Below are 19189 nucleotides of genomic sequence, written 5' to 3' on the forward strand. Positions count from 1 at the left end.
CGTTTCCACTGTTGCTGCTCCTGCTCAGGACGGTCCAACAGACCCCCTTCAGCCTGCCTCTCTGGGCCTCTCTGTGGCCTCTCACGCTACTGCCCAGAAGCACTTTGCTGTCTGGGCATGGATGACCACGTGTTCCTCATGCCCCTCACTTCTCCCAGCTGCCCCACCATCTGTGCTGAGGCCTCCAAACCCCTCCTCCAGCCCAGGCCTTCTTCCTGAGCTCCCCACCCATGCGGCCGACCGCCGGCCAGACACCAACACTCAGATCAGCCAACAGGCATCCTCTACAAGGCCCAATCGCCAACAAACTCAAGCTAACCAAGTGGGATGGGCCTCCAGTTGAAGGAGTTAAGAGGATTCCAAGCTCGAAAATTACACTGCCTGAGTTCAGAACTCACATTTGCTAGTCACTGACACTGGACACGTCCCCTCAATTCCGCATGTACAAAATGGGGAGAATAGCAGTGCCCCTCTCTCATAAGCTATTGTGGGGTTAAGTGTGATAACACCTGTAGATATTGATAGCAGGGCCTGTGAGTGACAAGTTGCATTAGATGTCACTGATCATTGCTGGGAGCATCTTCTTTGCCAGCAGCTCTTCTTCAGGCATAGTGTCATCTTCCGCTGGGGCTTCGCTTCCCATTTCCATGCATTTCCCAAATCCTGCCAGCTTTGCCTCTTAAATGCTTCTCCAATCCCTACCCTCCTAACCAATATCCTCATCTTCTCTCACCTCCCCTACTCTGTACTCTGTCTTTTCTATGCCTCACCCACCTCCTGCCTCAAAATTTATTCTGAAGCAACACTGAATTGTCTACAGACAACTCAAGACAATCTACCTGAAGTAGATACTGAATTATCGCATACTACATGAGCCTCTTCTCTTTGAAGTGGCTTATGCTATTTTCTCTGCCTGGAAGGCCCCTCCCACCTTATTTTCTGCCTTAAAAGAGCCTGATTAGGTGTCACCTCCTCCTGGAAGCCTTCCTTGGAATGCCCAGATTGGACAACGCGCCTGTCCTTTGAGCTTCTATATCTTAGATTTTGTGACATGATTTTACCTTATCCTTTTAAGTTATCACCTCCCTAACTTGGTTAGAGTTTCCTCACTGAGGATGTCAATCATGTTTATTGAACAGAGGTTACTATTCCGAGAAAACCTCACCTACAGGTTTCTTAAAAAAGGATAAAATCTATGAAAATGAGATGCTTGCACTCACTCAGCTGTGTCCAGCTGTTTGTGGCCCCATGGACTTTACCCCGACAGGTTCCTCTGCCCATAGGATTCTCCAGGCAAAAATACTGGAGTGGGTTGCCATTTCTTACTCCAGGGGATTTTCCCGACCCAGGGACTGAACGTGCATCTGTGTGCCTCCTACACTGCAGGCAGATACTTTACCACTGTGCCACCTGAGATGAGAAAACTCACTATTTTAAAATTCAGAACTGATGGATTCTTCATGGACCAAGTACTTGATCAACAGCCTCCTTAAACTGACCAATGAGATTCAAAATCAGGGTAACTGAGTCCTCTCATCCACCAGGGCTGTTAAGGAGGGAAGTGATTGTACTCTACTTGGGAGATGAAGAAGGAAGAGAAAGAGGGGGAGGGGAGGAAAGAACTGGATTATAGGCTCTTTGCACAAGCTTGTTATCCTGACAGAACAGTCCCGGAACTTGAAACGTGATCTCTGGGGGCAGAGGGAGACAGTTTTATCACATGTTAAGGTTAGACAGATGTTTTGGGTCTGGTGTTACCCGAATGAAAAGCACCAGAAAACAGCTAGCACAGCCCCACTCAGCCCCATGTGTTCCCAACAGAAAGTCAACAGGAACCGTTTTTTCCTTTTCCTTTTCACGTGTTTTTCTCTTCAGTTATATTTGAGAGTTTTTGTATGTCCCTGGTGTGAGGGTGAAATGCTGATTTCCACACCAGCCTTTCCTTCCTCTCGAAAAACGCTGCAGGCCAGGTCTTCCGCAAGGCAACAGCCGCAGAAAGAGGGGGTACCCTGTCTGCAAGGTGGCTTTCAGGATGTCTTCTGGGATATGCTTCTGAAGACTTAGAAGGCAGAAAGCCTCTCTCCCCCTCTCTCTCTCTCTCACACACACACCCATATCCCGAGCAGACCCCTCCCCTCCAGGTGCTATGTCAGGGAGGACAGACAAGGACCACCGCCCAGCATGGGGGGCGTTTTGAAGGCCTGAGCAGGAGGTGGGAGAGGCTGATTTTCCAAACGCTACCCGCCCCCCCACCCCAGCCTCATTTCTTCATAGCAAAGCCCAGGCCTTAAGAGGCACCCAGGGAAAGAGGCTGACGTGACCAAGAAAATAACGTCTTCAGAATGACTAATGCCCCACCGGGACGGGCCGGCTCTGGCCTGGCTGCCTGCCAGAGGGTCCACAGCCACTTTTCAAGGACATGGAGGGCAAACGTCCCTGACAAGGTTCCCCGAGGACCGTCCCTTCCCAGCCCGGCCCCTCCTCGGGGCTCCCCCCAGGGGCCCATGAAGCCCTGAGTTAGGACATCAGGGCCCAAAGGCTGAGTCACTCCCCTGGGGCCAACCTGGGTCATAGCAAGATCACTATTTCAAGGACAAGTTCTCAGACCCTCGTCCAGCCATCGGCCTGAGAGGAGCTGAGAGAGAGGTTTTCGAGCAGACGAGGAGAGGGCAGGAGGACCAGCCTCTGGGCCTCTGAGGTCCCGCGTGCCCCAGGCCTCCTGGGGCCGTGCACATCATGTCCTTGCACACACATGTCCAACACACATGGGGAGACACTCATCTGTCCCCGGCCACGGGGCTGACTGTCTCCGGGCCAGGCCCCCCACAAGCCCTCCTCAGCTCTCCCCTCAGCAGGCCCCAGGGAGCCCAAGCAGGGCCTCCTGCAGAGCCATTTTCCAGGGGGGAGGTAACCCTTCCAGAGAGTGGGGTGAGGGTGGGAAGGGGGTCGCTGATGGCAGGGGGCCAGGTGCAGGGGGAGGTGGGGAGGGACGGACCCTCCAGGAGGCCACAGATCAGTGCAGTGGACTGCTCCAAGGTTTTGATGTACTGGGGGAGGGGGCGTCTAAAACCATTTCAAAAGCTGGAAGAAGCCAGGAGAAGGGGGCTCCATTCTCTGTAGGGAGGGGAGATTTCAAAGGAGACCCTGCCGCTGAAAGGTTTCAAAAGACCCTCGCCTTTCTATCAGCTCCAAATCACTCCCTCTCCAGCAGCCGCCAGGAAAGGGGTGCTGGGAAAATGTTTCCAAGGAGACGTGTCCCTGGGTCATCATAACTCCCAGGGTCTGGAAGCTGCAAAGTCACGATGCGGCCCCCCGCTATAAAAAGGCCAGTTTAGCGTCCCCCGGGGGAGGGCTCCTGCAGTCCGGATCCCCGGGGAGGCCTGCCTCAGAACCCCCGTGCCCCGAGTTGATGAGAAGGCCACTGAGCTGAACAGCATCACGTCTATCTGCCGAGTCCCCTTGGTGCCACTAAGGGGGCTTTTACCCCCGCTGGCTCCAGGCAGCCACTCTGGGCTTGGGTCATTTAGCAGGGGGAAGCTGTCCACAGGGACACTGGGCAGTTTTTACCAGCTCTGCCGTGCCAGCCCCCACCCAGGGCTCCTGGGCCTGCTTCTCTTCCATTCACACCTCCCACTGTCACCCCCACCACCTTCCCCAAGCCACCAGGGCCCACAGGCCCACAGCACAGGCCAAATGGATGTCCTATGGCCTGCCTTCTCTCCCCGCCTCATTCCCTGACCCCTGGACCAGACCGGGCCCCGGGCAGGTCTCTGTTTTTGCATAACAAGTTTATTTTTTTTTAAGGCATAGAGACAATAATAAACAAAGTAAATACTCCATCAGATCTTAACTTCTCCTAAGTATTACCTGTGCTAGAATCATTCCATTAAGTTCAAGTCTCCGGACATCTTAAATTCAATATTCATCATCTTCATCAGAGTCTATTACTTTTCTTCTGCTGAATTTTACTGTTGTTTTCTGTTTGGTGGCTTGCTTCTTCAAGGATTTCACTAAACCTTGTTCTGATGCCTTTCCACGTAATTGTCCATACTGTGCTGCCTCATTCCAGGTTCCCCCCTCTGAGCCTCCATAAAGCACCCAGCTGCTCTAGGCCATACTCTGCTCCAAAACCCTCAGTGGCTCCCTAGTGGGTAAGCCCAAGGTCACACATTCACGTGTCTACAGAAACCAGGCAGGGACACAGATGAGCAAAGTATCTCCTCAAATCACAATAGGGACTGGGAGGCCCAATGGAGCCTGAGAACACACAGTCCCAGTATTGCCCAGCTCATGTGGGAATGTGGGCCCTGTCTGACACCTCTTTGGGTTTTTCAACAGAAATCAAATAAAGCATCTGCCAAGGGGCCCCCAGATTTGGAGCCCCCAAATCCAAATCCCTTAATCTGGCCTTCAAGGTCCTCCATGGTACAGCCCCACACCACCTCCCCACCTTCACTGCCCACAAGGCTACCACATGCAATGCCTCCATCCTGGCCAGGTCAGAGTCCCCTGTCCCCCAGTCACTTCCTCTGCTCCTGTCTCTGAGCTCCACTCACCCAGGGTCCTCCCCCAGATGTTGCTCCCCACCTTCTCAGGCTAACAACACCCATCCTTCAAGGACCTGCCTCCTCGTTACAATCAGCTTTCCGAGGGCTCTGCTCTCTATGACTGTCCTTCCCTGCCAAGGCTGCTGCCCCTGCCAGAGATGGCCCTAAACCACAGAGAAAACTCCTCTTCATCCTTCAAAACCCAGGCCTTCCTGATGGACCTATTTGGACCCAGCAGTCCCTGTTCTGGGAGCATCAACCTCACTGCACAGTGCTTTCCTGGACGCCCATCAGCCTCTCCCGTGGGCAGAGAACCCTTAAGAGTAGGGCTGTGTCTCTCCCACCACAGGCCCTGGCAGGGGAGCCATGCACAGTGGAGAGAACCTGGCTTTTATGGAGACCCTGGCTCTGCTATTTCCTATTGGGAAAGCCATTAACCCTCCTCTGTGAGGTGCAGAACTGGCAGCTACATAAAGTACCCGGCCTGTGGTGGGCTCAGTACACAGCGGCTGTGAGCACCCTCACCCAGGTGACATCCCTCCACCCCGCAGGGTGTGGACTGAGAGGGCTTCGGCGGGACGCTGGGAGGTCTCTGAGGGCACAGCCCAAGTCCCCTTCACCCTCTGTCGTCCACAGGGGCCACCCCAGGTCTTCACGTGCAGCGGGGGCTTGCTGTTCCTTGATGGATGGAGGTGACAAGGGCAGTGAAGGGCGGACAGGTGGGGAGGGCGGGACAGAGTAAGAAGAGGTACCACCCGGCACCAGAGGTGTGGCGCCAGCGGGGCCCTAGCCCGTCCCTCATGGCCATGCGCCAAGGCCCTGCCTGTGAGACTTTGCACAGTTGCATAAACATCTTGGCCGGACGCTTGGGCTCTGAGACCAATAGCCCCTTGCTGCTGGCTCCCAGGCCTGCATCCTCCACGTGGCCTGAGAGCAGGCCCGCTCACAGCACTGCGCAGGCTCAGGGGAGGGGCCCTGTCCAGCCACTTCTTCCACCAGAGCCCCGGCCCCCACTCCCACAAAGACCCAGGTGCCAATCAAGCCCCCCTCTCCCATGAGTGCCAATCAAGCCCTCCCCTCACATCTCCCCCGACTCCAGTGAGGCGCCGGCCTCACCTTCCACCTGAGGACACTGCAGCTTCCCGGCTCTGCGCGAAAAGGATAGGTGGAAAGGAGAGAGGAGCAGGGAGAAACACCTTTGAAACCACTGTGGTCCAATTAGCCAGCCTCTTGCCCTTCGTGCTTACAAACAGGAGCACACATTAACACCTGCTACAAAAGCAAACATTTTGAGATATCTTCATCTTCACCTCCCCGACACCGCCGTGAAAGCGCTCTTGGCAGCCTGTGACTGACAGGGCGGTTTCCTTCCTCTGCTTCAGCCGGGCGGGGGGACATTCAAACAGAAGAAATTAAAAAGTCATTAGTCTCCCTGTCAGGCCAAACTCCCAGGGTCCTACCTGCCACCCCTGTGCTCCTCATGTCCCCTCATCATTGAGGGAGCCCCACCAGGCACCTGGTTAGGGTCAGCACCTTCAGGACACCTGCCCCGAGTCAGTCACTGGGATGCTAGGCATCCAAACTCACTGAGCCTGGCGGGGACCTGGACACCGTAGCCACCTTGAGCACAGCTCCACTACAGAAGGGCCTTCGCAGTGGTTCTTGGTATGTACAAGGCAGATGATGGCACAGACATGCAGCTCTCACAGGCTGGGGTGAGAGCAAGACTTCACACGACCACTTTGGAAATGTATTTGTCTGTTTCTACTGAAAGGGTACCCACTCACATCCTATGACTCCCCGGTCTGAGTCCAAGAATATTCTCATTAAAACTGCATGTACATGTTCACCAATGACTCACACAAGAATGTTCACAGCAGCACACTATGTGAAGCAATTCCACAAGGGAAACTACCCAGATGCCCATTAGGATGTGTATCAAGAATAGATAAACGGTGATGTGTTCACACAATAGAACAGCATCCACTAGTGAGAAGATCCAATCACAGTCAATAATATGAACAAGTAAAAGTTACCAGACACAAATGAGTAGAGACTGTGTGATCTCATTTATATACAATGCAAAACCACCCCAAGTGACCTCTGCTGTTAGACAACAGGATGGTGACACCCTTTTGTTGGGGGAAGGACCTGGAGAGGGTCGAACGGGGGGCTTTCTGAGACCGGGGAATCGTCTGTTTCTTTACCTGGGTGTTGCTTACCCAGGTGTGCTCTGTTTGTGAGGATCCCCTGAGCTGGACATTTAAATGGATTTCTTTTTTTAACACCAAAAACATTTTTGTACTGGGGTATAGCAGATTAACAATGTTGTGATAGTTATAGGTGAACAGCGTGAAGGGGACTTTTTTTTAACTATGGGATCGAGGGTTTTGGGAAAAAGTACTCAGCTGGCATGGCTGTTGTTAAAACTTTAATGAAAAGATATCAGAGGCAGAAAAGTGGAAAGGAAGTAAGGGTCAGGATGCTCAACCCAGGACAGACCTCTCACCACTCTGACTGTGGAAGCCTTGAAGAAGGTGATCACACTTCCACCAAAGACCCAGAGCACCAAAACTCCAGGAGCTCCCAAGGCCATTACTGCCAAACCCACGCCCTGGGCCAGCCCTGTGCCACCAGAAATTGCTATGCCCTCTTAAAGCTGTGCCCTCCCAGCTGCCAGAGAGACCACACCCACCCACAGAAGACAAGGAAGACCTCAAAGCTTCCCTCCATCCCTTGGGCCAAGTGGGAACACAACGGGACCTTGGATGCTCCCTTTTAAAAAAGGCTGAATTTTCCAAAGTCCAAGACTGCTTGAAGACGAATAGAAAAAGTAGCGAAATAACTTTGTAAGCATTCTGTTTTGACAATGTGCCTGAGGAACTGCCCACGTTTGGTGGGGAAATGTGAGCAGTTAAATCTATTCCATGTCATGACATACAAAATCGAAGCACAATTGCCCCTGAGTGCCTGACAACTGGAAAGCACTTTGGTTCAGAAATGGAGGGAAATTTGTGCTGAGAAATGGGAGAGATAGTCAAAAGTTTGACTCGAATGTGAACGGAGCCGCGAAAAGAGGGTCCGGATGGAGAAAGTGCTCCAGCTCTGACATTTTTAGTCCCATTTGAAATGTCTAACCAGCAGCAGCAGTGACACCATCCTTTGAGCTAAAAGCCAGCAAAATGATGGCCAGACCCACACAGTTCAGCCCCGAGGAGTGGCCGCAGCCCGGGTAGGAGGAAGCGTGCTCTTACCAATCATGTGGTTGGCAACGTGGATTTGGATCTCTCTCTCATTCTCGAAGGTCATCTGGCACTTGATGCACTGGTATGTCTTTTTCTGCATGGAAACCAAAAGGAAAGGAGTTAGACAGTCAGGATGCAGAACAGGGAGAAAGCAAAAGTTCCTGCAGGTCATGGCTCAAGACTTCCTAGAACGGCTCTGACCTGTTCCCAGGTCTCCCCAGGCCACTCTCTTCCCACCTGCCTCTGACTCCAGCTCTGTGAGTCATCCTCGCAGAGGGAAAGGGGTGACACGCTCCACTGAAGGAAGCTGCTTCTCTGCTGGCCCTGGGGAAACGGAACCATCCCAAAGTGAGGGCACACAGGAAGAACCATGGAACTGAAGCTGAGGCAGGCTGATCTGCCTGAAGCATGATCAGATTCACCTACTCATCTTCCACCCATCTATGCTTGCTGCATCCACTCAAGAGATCCACAGATCTGTTCATCTGTCCACCCATCACCTGTCCATCGACCTACCCTCAGTCTACCCACTGATCCATCTACACACACCCATACATTCATCTAGCTGTCCATCTACCCATCCATCCATCTACCTAACCTGCCTACCCATCCATCCGTTTAAACACACATACATATACCCATACACCCATTCATTTATCTATCCATCCATCCATCCATCTATCTGTCAATCCACTCATTCATTCACCTACCTATCCAATTTACCCATTTATCCATCTACATACACATTCTCTCTCACAAACACACACACACGCATCCATGCATCCATCCATCTATGCATCCATCTCTCTTTGCATCTAACTATGTACCCGCCCTAAGAAACAAGTGGACAAGCAGGGGAGACTGCGCCCATCAGTTCTGACCCTTAAGGGTGACTGAAGAATTCCTCACCTGCCCTAGACACATAAGGCCCCGCATCATCCTAGATCTGGCTTCCACACACGGGGAGCTATGACCAAGTACTTTTGTCGGGAGGGGGCAGAAAAATGGAGAATATAGAAAGTTTCAAAGCTTCTTGAAGACTGGTTCCAAAAAGTGGAGCTTCTCAGTGTGAAACCAGCCCACTGTGGATATAGGTGGTGTTGTTCCTAACTGGGGGGAACGGCTGTGACTGTGGGTTTCTATGAAGGGAGAGGAATTCACAGTATCCAAGCTTTCCGAAGACCACTTTGTGTCCTGGAATAATGGGGCCTCCCTTGACCTCTGGAAAAGAAGGCAAGACTGGATTTTTCAGCTGAGCACTGAGGCCCATCACTCAGCAATAGGGGATGAACCACCAGGGGGCTCAGTTGTCTCAGCCCCACCTGAACTTGCCTGGTCCCACCTCTGGGACTTTGTCTATGCTATTTCCTCCATCAGAATACCCTCTCCGTCCTCAAGGTCTCTGTTCAAATGTCATCTCTTCTGAGAAGCCCTCTCCTCCCAACCCAGAGTGAGTTTAGGGTCTGCCCAGGCCCCTGAGTTCGTGCTGAAATCACCTAGTTGGGCCCCAAAGAGTTTGCTGTGGCCAGTTGATTTGTCTGCTTCCCACTGCACCATGAGAACCCAAGGGCCAGAATATGTTCTGTTCACTTGTGAGGTCCCAGCAAAGACCAAGCGCTTTGGGAAGAATTTTTGAGCAGATGGGCAAAGTTGCAAAATAATATGTGCCAAGCCCTCTATTAGGGCAGAAGGGATAAAGAGAAGCCATCCCTCAGTAACTAGGGACCCTGGACCCCCACCGCCCTGCACAGGGCCCCACCCAGTGAGCATCTAATAAGCACTGAACTTTCATCGTGACTCAACTGCCGAGAGGCTGCTGAACAGATGAACGGAGAACCAAGTGGAAGAGCTGGTGCTGGGAGTTTCAGGCTCTGGGCAGGGTCCCTGCTCAGGCTCCAGGACCCCCGCTGATGAGACCAGAGGGCCTTGCCCTAGGGGTTTCCGGAGAACTAGGCGTTCAGCATGTCCTCGGAGCAGCCATAGCGCTGGTCCCAGAGGCAGGCATTCAGCACAGACACATCCCGGGAAGAATGGGTGAGTCTGGAGGTGGAGGGGACGGAACTTGGGAGTCAGTCTCACAATGGGCAGAGGAGATTTCAAGCCAGAAGAGACAGCAGGGACTGAGGACTTCTGAGGGGCGCACCCCGCCGTGGCTCAACTCCTGGTCTGTGCTCACAGAAAAGAAGGACCCCGAGTTTCTCCACCATCAGAATCATTCATCCCCTCACACATGTGTCCCCCACCACTCTGTCCAGCCCATGTAAGAGTCTTTGATGCTTAATGAATGATTGAATGAATGAATGAGTGAGTGAACAAGTAAATGCAAGAATGAAGCACAGCCCAGGAAGCTCCATGCCAAAGAAGCCCAGAGGAGACTGCTGGACAGGGAACATGGTGCCCCCACCTCCTGGCTGGACGCTTCTGCAGGCCACAGCCACGGCTGGTCCAAAAGTGCTGTTCCTCTTCAAGGAAGTGAGTGAAGTGGGTTCACTGGGCTTGAAAGATAAGTCACCAGGAGCCTGAGCAGGACAAGAGGGTACCCCTCAAAAGTCCCCCAACCATATGGCCACCCTTTGGTGTCAGGAAAAGGAATGGACCCTGCCTTGTGGGGAAGCAGACTCCAGGGGATGCCCAAGGGAGGGGGTCACAGGAGCTGCTGACCAAAGGGCCTGGGCATTCACACAAACACACAGGCCCCTGCACACACACACACACACACACGATCTGTACGCACAGGCATAGACACGCATGTGAAGACATACACACATACTTGCCAGTATCCTACACACCTCATTCCAACTCACCATCAACACACAAGACCTTCAAGGATACACCCACAGGTTACACACACCAACTCACTCCCTGTAACACGGACACATAAGTGCAACACCCTCAGAGAAGTGGAAACATTGTCATGGACCCCAAGTTCACACAGCGTCCCCAGTGACACACCGGCTTTCAGTTCTCTCCCTGGACCCTGACAGTCACACCCACCACTCCCAAATGCACCCACAGATGCACAAGCAGCTCATGGCACAAGGGTGTGCACCAGCCCTCATAGACACACATGTAGATACATAGGTATACACACTCACACTCACAGGCACACACACACCCGTCCACAAAATTGCTCACCAGCACCCACACCCAGTAAGGCTCGCTGCATACTCAGCTGTCCCCACAGATGGCCCTTCCGGCCAAGCACATGAGGTCAGGGATGCCCAGGGTCCATCATGCAGCTGGTGGGGCCGTGCAGTCGTCTGGGCTGGAGAGAACAGATCAGGACTCTCCCTCCTGTTGCAACCCTGGCTGGCCCTCCGTCCTCACCTCAACACCTTCTCCCGGCCCGTCTCCCTTTCTCTATCCCTCCAAGACTCCATCTTCCTCTGGAGCCTCAGCTCCCGCCAGGAGACGTAAGCACAGCAAGGTAGAACTTGGCATTCAAAGCGCCTCCGGTCCCAGGAGAACCGGAGCTGAGCCCTGGGAACTTGGCCGGGGCTCCCTCCCCTAGCGTGGCCCCGAGCAACCTCAGAGGGGCCCAGGGCAGAAAGAGAACTCACCTGGGGATGTGGAGACAGGAGAGGAGCAGGAAGGAGAAGGCAGAGACAGCCACTGCTGCTGAATTCCCTGATCATGACTGCAGCCCATGCTTACTGAGCACCTACTGTGTGCAGGCACTGTTTACTCTGAATACTCACAATGACTCTGCAATCTCCCCTTCAGGGATGGAGAAAGCAGAATTTCAAGCACTGATAAGCAGCGGCACAGGGATTCAACCCCGTGCAGGCACCCTCCAGAGCCACTGTCTGGGCTGCCTTCTTAGCTCCATGCCCCAGACCACCCCAGACAGTCTTGATCGGGGTGACAGAAAGCTGTCACCTGGACAAGCCCCTGAACCCAGCTGTTTGCCCTGCAGTAAGGTGTAGCAAGTGAGCATCCAGTCTAGCCCCCCACCCTGAGCAGCAAGAGGCACTGTGGCGGTCTGGTGAGTCGATGAGGGCCAGGGTCTGCCCACAAGGGGCTAGAGCTGGGGCGATGTTGTTATTACCCATAAATAGAGGGGGAGGCAGAAACCTCAGTGCTTCACGCTCCAGCCGACAGCAGCCTCGGCCCCACAGGAACCCAGTCCTCAGAGAGCCGGTTGCTATAGATACACTCCCGAGGGTCCCAGCCTGCCAGCCCCCAAGCCCCTGTGCAGCCCCCAGAGTCTGCTCTCACACGCATGAGTCCTGGGGGAGAGAGGGGTGGGCGAGCAGACAGCTGGGCCCCTGCCCCCAGGCGTGCCCAGGCAGGGGCAAGGCCCCAGAGGCTATGCCTCTGCTGGGGAGGTGCCCAGGCTTTGTCTAGTTCCTTTCGGCAAATGGCCCATCTGCCCAGGCCTCTGGACATGAACGCCAGCTCCCTCCTCTCTCACAAGCCAGGGACAGGAACAGGAAGCCTGACCAGGCTCCTTGCAAACAAGCCCCCTCAGGTTGCAAGTCCTGCACTGCCTTGCACAGCTGCTCACCCCTGGGTATGTGGCTCCACCTTTCTAAGCCTGGGCTCCCTCTTTGCCAAAGCAAAGGTCACAGCAAAGGTCCAGGGTGTTGCCAGGAAAACAATATAAGAGTGGGTGCTCACACAGTAGGGGCTTTATGAAGTGGTGCTAGATACCAGACACAGAGCAGACTGGGAAGGAGGAGGCTGCAATAGCCAAAGGCTTTGTGGGGGGCTAGAGGCAGCCCCGTGACCAGCAGAGTGTGGGCAGGAATGGGGCTGGAGAGCACCTGGAGCAGGACACACAGGCGCTGGCCCTGCCACACTGTCCCGCCACCTGTGCACCGGGCTGACCACCCCGAACCCCAACCTTGCAACCAGGATGGGCTCCAGAGGTGCTGGCTGGAGGGCTGTCAAGAGCTCAGGCTGGGGTGCCACACTCTCCCCGGGATCAACCCCCATCTCTGCCTCTTGAAATCGAGGGGCTCCCAGCAAACTACCTAACGGTTCCTTGCCTCCTTTTTCTCATCTGGAGAGTATTATAAGGAATAAATAGATAGAAAGTGCCTGGCACATCCTTATTCCTCAATCAGTGTGAGCTGTGATTATAAACGAGAAAATCACAAGTGATGGCTATTACATGCCCAGCATGTCTTGACTCATTTAATCCCAGGGCAAAACACGAAGGTCAGCACAGGAAACGGTCACAGTATTTGACACTGAGAAGGAATAGGCACTGGCTAGCCAGAGCAGACCCACTCCAGTGTTCTTGCCTGGAGAATCCCAGAGACGGGGGAGCCTGGTGGGCTGCCGTCTATGGGGTCACACAGAGTCAGACATGACTGAAGTGACTTAGCAGCAGCAGCCAGAGCAGATGCTGGTTAAGAAACAGAACAGCCCCCAGGTCCCTCCCAGATGATGCTGGCTTTGGAGACAGACACCACTGAGACTACTATTACTACTACTGCTACCGCTGCTAAGTCACGTCAGTCGTGTCCGACTCTGTGCGACCCCATAGACGGCAGCCCACCAGGCTCCCCCGTCCCTGGGATTCTCCAGGCAGGAACACTGGAGTGGGTTGCCATTTCCTTCTCCAATGCATGAAAGTGAAAAGTGAAAGTGAAGTCACTCAGTCATGTCCGACTCTTGGCGACCCCATAGACTACAGCCTACCAGGCCCCTCCACCCATGGGATTTTCCAGGCAAGAGTACTCTACTGTTATTACTATTGCCCTCTGGCTTTACCCAGGTGGCGCTAGTGGTAAAGAACACTTCTGCCAATGCAGGAGACATAAGAGACCCGGGCTTGATCCCTGGCTCAGGAAGATTCCTCGGGGGAGGGTATGGCAACCCACTCCAGTATTCTTGCCTGGAGAATCCCATAGACAAGAGGAACCTGGTGGCCTACGGTCCATAGGATCACAAATCGTACATGACTGAGGCAACTTAGCATGCACTGGCTTACAGGTGAGACAGAGGCCCAAAGAGGTCAAACAACAGATGGGTAGGCAGGCCCTCTGTCTCCAGGGCTGAAACTCTTCCCAGTCCACCCACCTGGCCAGCCAGAAAGCTGAGGCTTGGGGGGACAGAGCTGGGCAGCTATGACTGCACTGTGCTTAGGACCCCTGAAGGGTGACCCAGTGGATGCTTACCTAGTGGCCTCGCTCAGTCAAAAGGCCTTGAGAAAGTGGTCCATCTCTGACTCTCCTTGGATGCCAGGCACCCCAGAAATAATGGGTGCTCAGGACAAATTCAATCAATCAATCCACTCTGAAAGGAGCTCTCTGCTCCAGGCAGGAATTTGAGAGGCCTCAGGCCCCAGGTGAAAGCATGGTTCTGTTCTCATTCAGACGTTTTCTCTGCAGCTGGGTGATCTTGGTCAGACGCTGCAGCTCGCTGGGCAGGGAAGCTGGGCAGGAGACCCTTTAAGTGCCCCACTGCGGATTCTCCCTTCAGCCTCTACAGCCCTTCTCTCTCACTCTCTCCCCACTACTCCCACCCCCAGCAAAATCCCAGAGTCCCAGGCCCCCGTCTGATCCCGCAGTGAACACCTTCACAAACATCCCTGTCTTCCAGGGGCACCCGTGGCGGGTGGCCCTTTCCCAAAGCCTGCCTCCCTGCCAGCGGCACCAGCAGTGGCCCTCGAGGGACAGATGCCCCCGAGATCGGCTTGGCACCTCCTCGGCCTGGAAACAGATAACACAGACTTGATGGGAGTCCCCGGGCCTGCTCTGTCTGACACCAGGGGCCACACAGTCTCCAGCAGGTGCCCCACGGTCACCATTCCCAGGGCCCACATGGACCCTCTAGTAGCTCAGACTTCCCCTGCCTTGCTGAAACCCACTGGTTATAGGTGTGTGGCTCCCCTGGGTCTAGAAGCCCCAGTGCAGGGTGTTTCTGGCTCTGCTTGGCTGCCAGACATCCCCAAAATAAAAGGTGCTCAGGACAAATGTGATCGATCAATCAGTAACTGGAAACATCCCATGGGCTTCCATGCACCAGCTCTGATGATAGTGTTTATGATAATAGTACCAATTGATGATTACTGCTAGCATGATGGGGCCCTAAGTGCCAAGTTCCAGGTCCTTTATGTGTATGTTACCTTTAAAAATGGTCAAAGGATTCCTAAATCTAAAGCCCAAAAACAGAGTGACTTGCCCAAGAAGACCCAGTAAGCACACAAGTAAGTCCACCCCCGATCAATGACCGAGATGACCTGACCTCCAACATGGACAGAACTCACTGTATCTACCCTTCACCTACACTGTGCCACGGGTCCCTCACAACAATTCTGTGACATTGAGACCATTATTATTCCCATTTTACAGAAGAGCACTTGGCAAATGAGACCCAGGGTGATACACGCCATGTCCCGCTGGAAGGGAGATGGCATGCACCGGGATCTGGACTCGGAGTTCACTGCGATCATCAGATCTGCTTAACCGCTGCAGGAGGCCCCTGCTTCTCGTGTCAGCAACTAGAAAGGAAACGCAAAGCACGGCAAGCGGCCTCTAGTGGGCATGCGCGGAGCCCCAGGGAGCGGGGGTGGGGCAGGCTGGGGCGGGCTGTACTTACCCGGGGCACTGGGGACGTCTGGGCGCCTTTCCGGGGCCCACTGGTCTCCGGGGTGAGGTCACGGTGGTCCACCTGCATGTGGCTCTCCAGGTCCTCCGCGCTCTCAAACTTGACGCTGCATTCGGGGCAACGGAGGCCGGCGCAGGGCCGGTCGGCAGGCTCGGGCGGGGCCAGGCCGCCCACCTGTCCGTTGGAGCTGCGGGCCATGCAGCCAGCGCAGAGGCCGTAGGGGAGCCCGTTGACATCGAGCTTCACCAGGTCCTGCTTGCTGCGGAACTCTTTGAGGCACAGGGCACACTTGTAGAGCTTCTGCAGCCCCTGGCCGTTGGGGGAGGACGCGGCCGAGCTGCCCGCCAGCTTCTGCATGTGGAAGGTGCCGTGGATCTTGAGCTCGAGCGTGGAGGTGACCGTCTGCATGCAGACCACGCAGCGGAAGCCCGTGAGGGAGTTGCGCAGGTCGGGGTGCATCTGGCAGTGCTCGATGAACTCCTCCTCGCTCTGCAGGGGCATCTTGCAGATGCGGCAGGTGCCCGTGTCCAGGCTCTTGCTGTGGGTCACCTTGTGCTCGGTGAGCGTCAGCAGCGAGGGGAAGCGCTCGCCGCAGATGGGGCACATGTAGTGCTTGGCGGGGCCCCGGTGAGTCTGCAGGTGCTCCCGGAGCCCGTTCTCCGAGAAGAAAGTCCGCGAGCACACGTTGCACTTGTGGCTGCCCTTGATGAACTCGGCCTTCTTCCGCGAGCCGTCGTCCTCGCCCGGCCGGATGTTGTGGTCCCGCAGCCGGTGGTTCTGCAGCAGCACCTCCATGGTGTAGGCCGCCCCGCAGATGTCGCAGCCGTACATGGGCTCCGACGCGTCCACGTCGTCCTCACTCGCCTCGTGGCTGTTGGGCGCCTCGGGGTTCTTCAGCAGCACGCCCGGCAGGTCGGCCGGCTCGGCCTTCTTGGCGGCGGTCGGGGGCACCCCGTTGGCCGTGCCGTTCTCGGCCGCCGCGTCGAACACGCAGTGCTTCTCCCGCAGGTGCTTCTCCAGCAGGATGATGGCGTGGAAGGCCTTGCTGCAGAACTTGCAGTTGTACTTCTTGCTGTGCGTGGTGATGTGGCACTGCAGCTCCACCTCGGTGCTAAAGGTCTCCCCGCAGAAGATGCACTTGTGGGCCCTGGCCGGGTTGCCAAGGTGGCTGTGCTTGACGTGCACCTGCAGGTCGGCCTCCTTGCGGAAGTCCCAGTTGCAGGCCGTGCAGCGGAACATCTTCTTCTCGTTGCTGTGCTTCACCGCCAGATGCACCTGGATGGACACCTTGGAGTCGAAGACCTCCTGACACAGCGTGCAGTGGTAGAGCACGAAGGTGTGCATGTCCAGCAGGTGCTTCTGCAGGTCGTCCACCGAGGAGAACTGCTTGTCGCAGCTCTCGCACACGTAGTGGGTGGACGTGGTCATGTAGTGCACGGTCAGGTGCTGCAGCAGGGACTCCTGCGAGTCGAAGTCCTCCTTGCACTGGGGGCATGCCTGCTTCCTCAGCAGCAGCTCCAGGTGCAGCTTCAGGTGGGTCTGGAAGCTCTCGAAGTTGGAGAACTTGAGGTCGCACTGGTTGCACGGGTACTCGCCGTTGGAGATGGAGTTGGCGCTCGCCGAGAGCCGCTGCCGCTTCGGGGAAGACACCTCCACATCCGACGAGACCGGGCTCTGTTCCGCCTTGGACTTCTTACTGTGGGCCAGCGGGATGTTCTTGTGGTTCTCCTTGATGTGCTTGGTGAGCTTCAGGATGGAGCCGAAGATGGGCGAGTTGGTGCAGTAGGGGCAGGAGTAGACCTCCATGAAGGACTGCGTGGGCTGCACGACCGGGGACTCCAGCTTGGCGCTGCCCACGCTGCAGTGAGCCTGCTGGATGTGCTCCGTGAGGGAGGACTCGGTCAGGAAGCCCATGGAGCACTGGTTGCAGAAGAAGGCGTTGTTGCCATCGGGCGGGTTGGCGTTGGGGCCGCAGTGGGAGACCCGGATGTGCTCCTGCAGGCTGTTGATGTCGGCAAACATCTCAGGGCAGTAGTTGCAGTGGAAGGCGGAGATGCTGCCGAACTGCATCACGGGGTACGCGTGGTTCTTGTGCAGCTTGCGGACGTGCTCGTTGAGGTTGTAGAGGGTGGGCATGGAGTCCAGGCAGATCTGACACGTGTGGCTCTGCTGCGGCTTATCCGCGTGGATGGTCTTCAGGTGGATCTCCAGCACGGCCAGGCTGTTGAAGTCCCGCTTGGAGCAGTAGGGGCAGCTGTACACCACCTTGGACCAGCCCTGCCCGTCATCCCGCATCTTCTTCTGGCCCCGCAGCGGCTTCAAGGTGGAGTCCGGGGTGGAGCCTCGCTCCACAGAGGCGCTGGAGTCCGGTGTGGCGCTGCTCATAGAGGCCACGCTGCCCAGCACGGGGTCGGGGCTGACGCTGTGGTTGCTGGAATCGGGCTGCCGGTGGCTGTCCAGGTGGCAGTAGACGCCCTCCACGGAGGAGAACTGCTCGGGGCACATGGGGCACTTGTGTTTCTGGTTGGCGTGGGCTTGGTGGATGTGGGCGAGCAGCGTGTTCTCGTCAACAAAGACCTCGGGGCAGTGGATGCACTGCAGGTCGGCCTTCTCGGAGAGCTGGGGGTGGCGGGTGAGCACGTGCTTCTCCAGCTCCTCGGTCTGGCTGAAGGTGTCCTCGCAGTAGTCGCACATGAAGTCGTCCTTCTTGGCCTCCTTCTCCGACTTGGCCAGGTGCTCCTTGTTCTTCTTGTGGGCCTGCATGTGGCTCTGCAGCGAGCTGGTGGAGGAGAAGCCGCGCTTGCAGACGGTGCACTTGAAGGGCTTGCTGGAGCTGTGGGTCTTCAGGTGGATCTTGAGGTGGTCGCTGCGGGAGAAGGCCGCCTCGCACTCGTGACAGTGGTACTTCTTGTCGCCCGTGTGCAGCTTGATGTGCCGGTCGCGGCTCCTCTTGTGCTTGAAGAGGCGGCTGCAGTAGGTGCACTTGAACGGCAGCTTGTCGCTGTGGATCTGCTCGTGCCTCTTCAAGTAGCTCAGGCGGATAAAGGACTTGTCGCAGAACTGGCAAGGGTACGGCAGGCCCGTGCCCCCTTCCTCCTCACCCAGGCCCAGGTCACACCCATCTCCGATCATCTGCGTGGGTGACGCAACATCCTTGCTGGAGGGAGACGAGGCCACCCAGGAGAGTTGTGGGTCGTCGTCACCATCTGCGGGGGGGGTGGAAGGCAGAAAGGAGATTAGAGGCAATTCCCAGGGCCGCGAGAAACAAGGACGGAGCCAGCTTTTCGACAGCTCGCGGGCTGAGGCTGTGCAGCTGGCCAACTGCTACGGGGGAGTGGGAGGAGGGAGTCGGGGGGGGGGGGGGCGGGCCAGAAGCGTGTGGACATGTGGGCCTTCCAATCTGCCGAGGGGGTGGCAGAGGGGCGGCAGGGTTCGGAGGGGAGGTGCCTTTCCCCTCGACAACACCTGCCTGGGCCTCGCTGGATGTGGTACCCACCCCGCAACAGGAGCTGCGGTCTCAGCCACTTCCCTGATGGGGAGGGTGGGCAGGGGGCTGGGAAAAAAGTCACCAGACCCGACCTCACAGACCATCAGGCCAAAAGGAGGTAAGTCCCACCACCTGATCCAGGCATGGGGCTTGACTCCCCCCTGCAGCCTGTAGCTTGGGTGGGAAACCCCACTGGGTGCAATGGGTGTGGGCAAGACTTTACAAGAAAGTAAAATGCATTCTTAGTGAATTCAGCCCTGCTACATTCCATGGGGAAGGAGGGCTGATAGAGATGGGACTGCTGCTTCAGGTGCACACGGACATAAGAGGCGCAAGGACCTCAGGCCCAG

General features: G+C 55.9%; 1 protein-coding gene across 3 annotated transcripts in view; it reads right to left on the minus strand.

Moving 5' to 3' along the window:
- Positions 1-19189, minus strand: part of ZNF423 (zinc finger protein 423) — a 342644-nt gene that overhangs the window by 127713 nt on the left and 195742 nt on the right. For all 3 annotated transcript variants that reach the window (XM_052655503.1, XM_052655504.1, XM_052655505.1), the window contains exons 4-5: positions 15344-18558; positions 7802-7886 (exon numbers count right to left, since the gene is read on the minus strand). In XM_052655503.1, coding sequence (XP_052511463.1) covers positions 7802-7886; positions 15344-18558 — 3300 coding nt within the window. The remainder of the gene's footprint in view (positions 1-7801; positions 7887-15343; positions 18559-19189) is intronic.

The sequence above is a fragment of the Budorcas taxicolor genome, chromosome 18, assembly GCF_023091745.1.
Source record: "Budorcas taxicolor isolate Tak-1 chromosome 18, Takin1.1, whole genome shotgun sequence".
NCBI lineage: Eukaryota > Metazoa > Chordata > Mammalia > Artiodactyla > Bovidae > Budorcas > Budorcas taxicolor.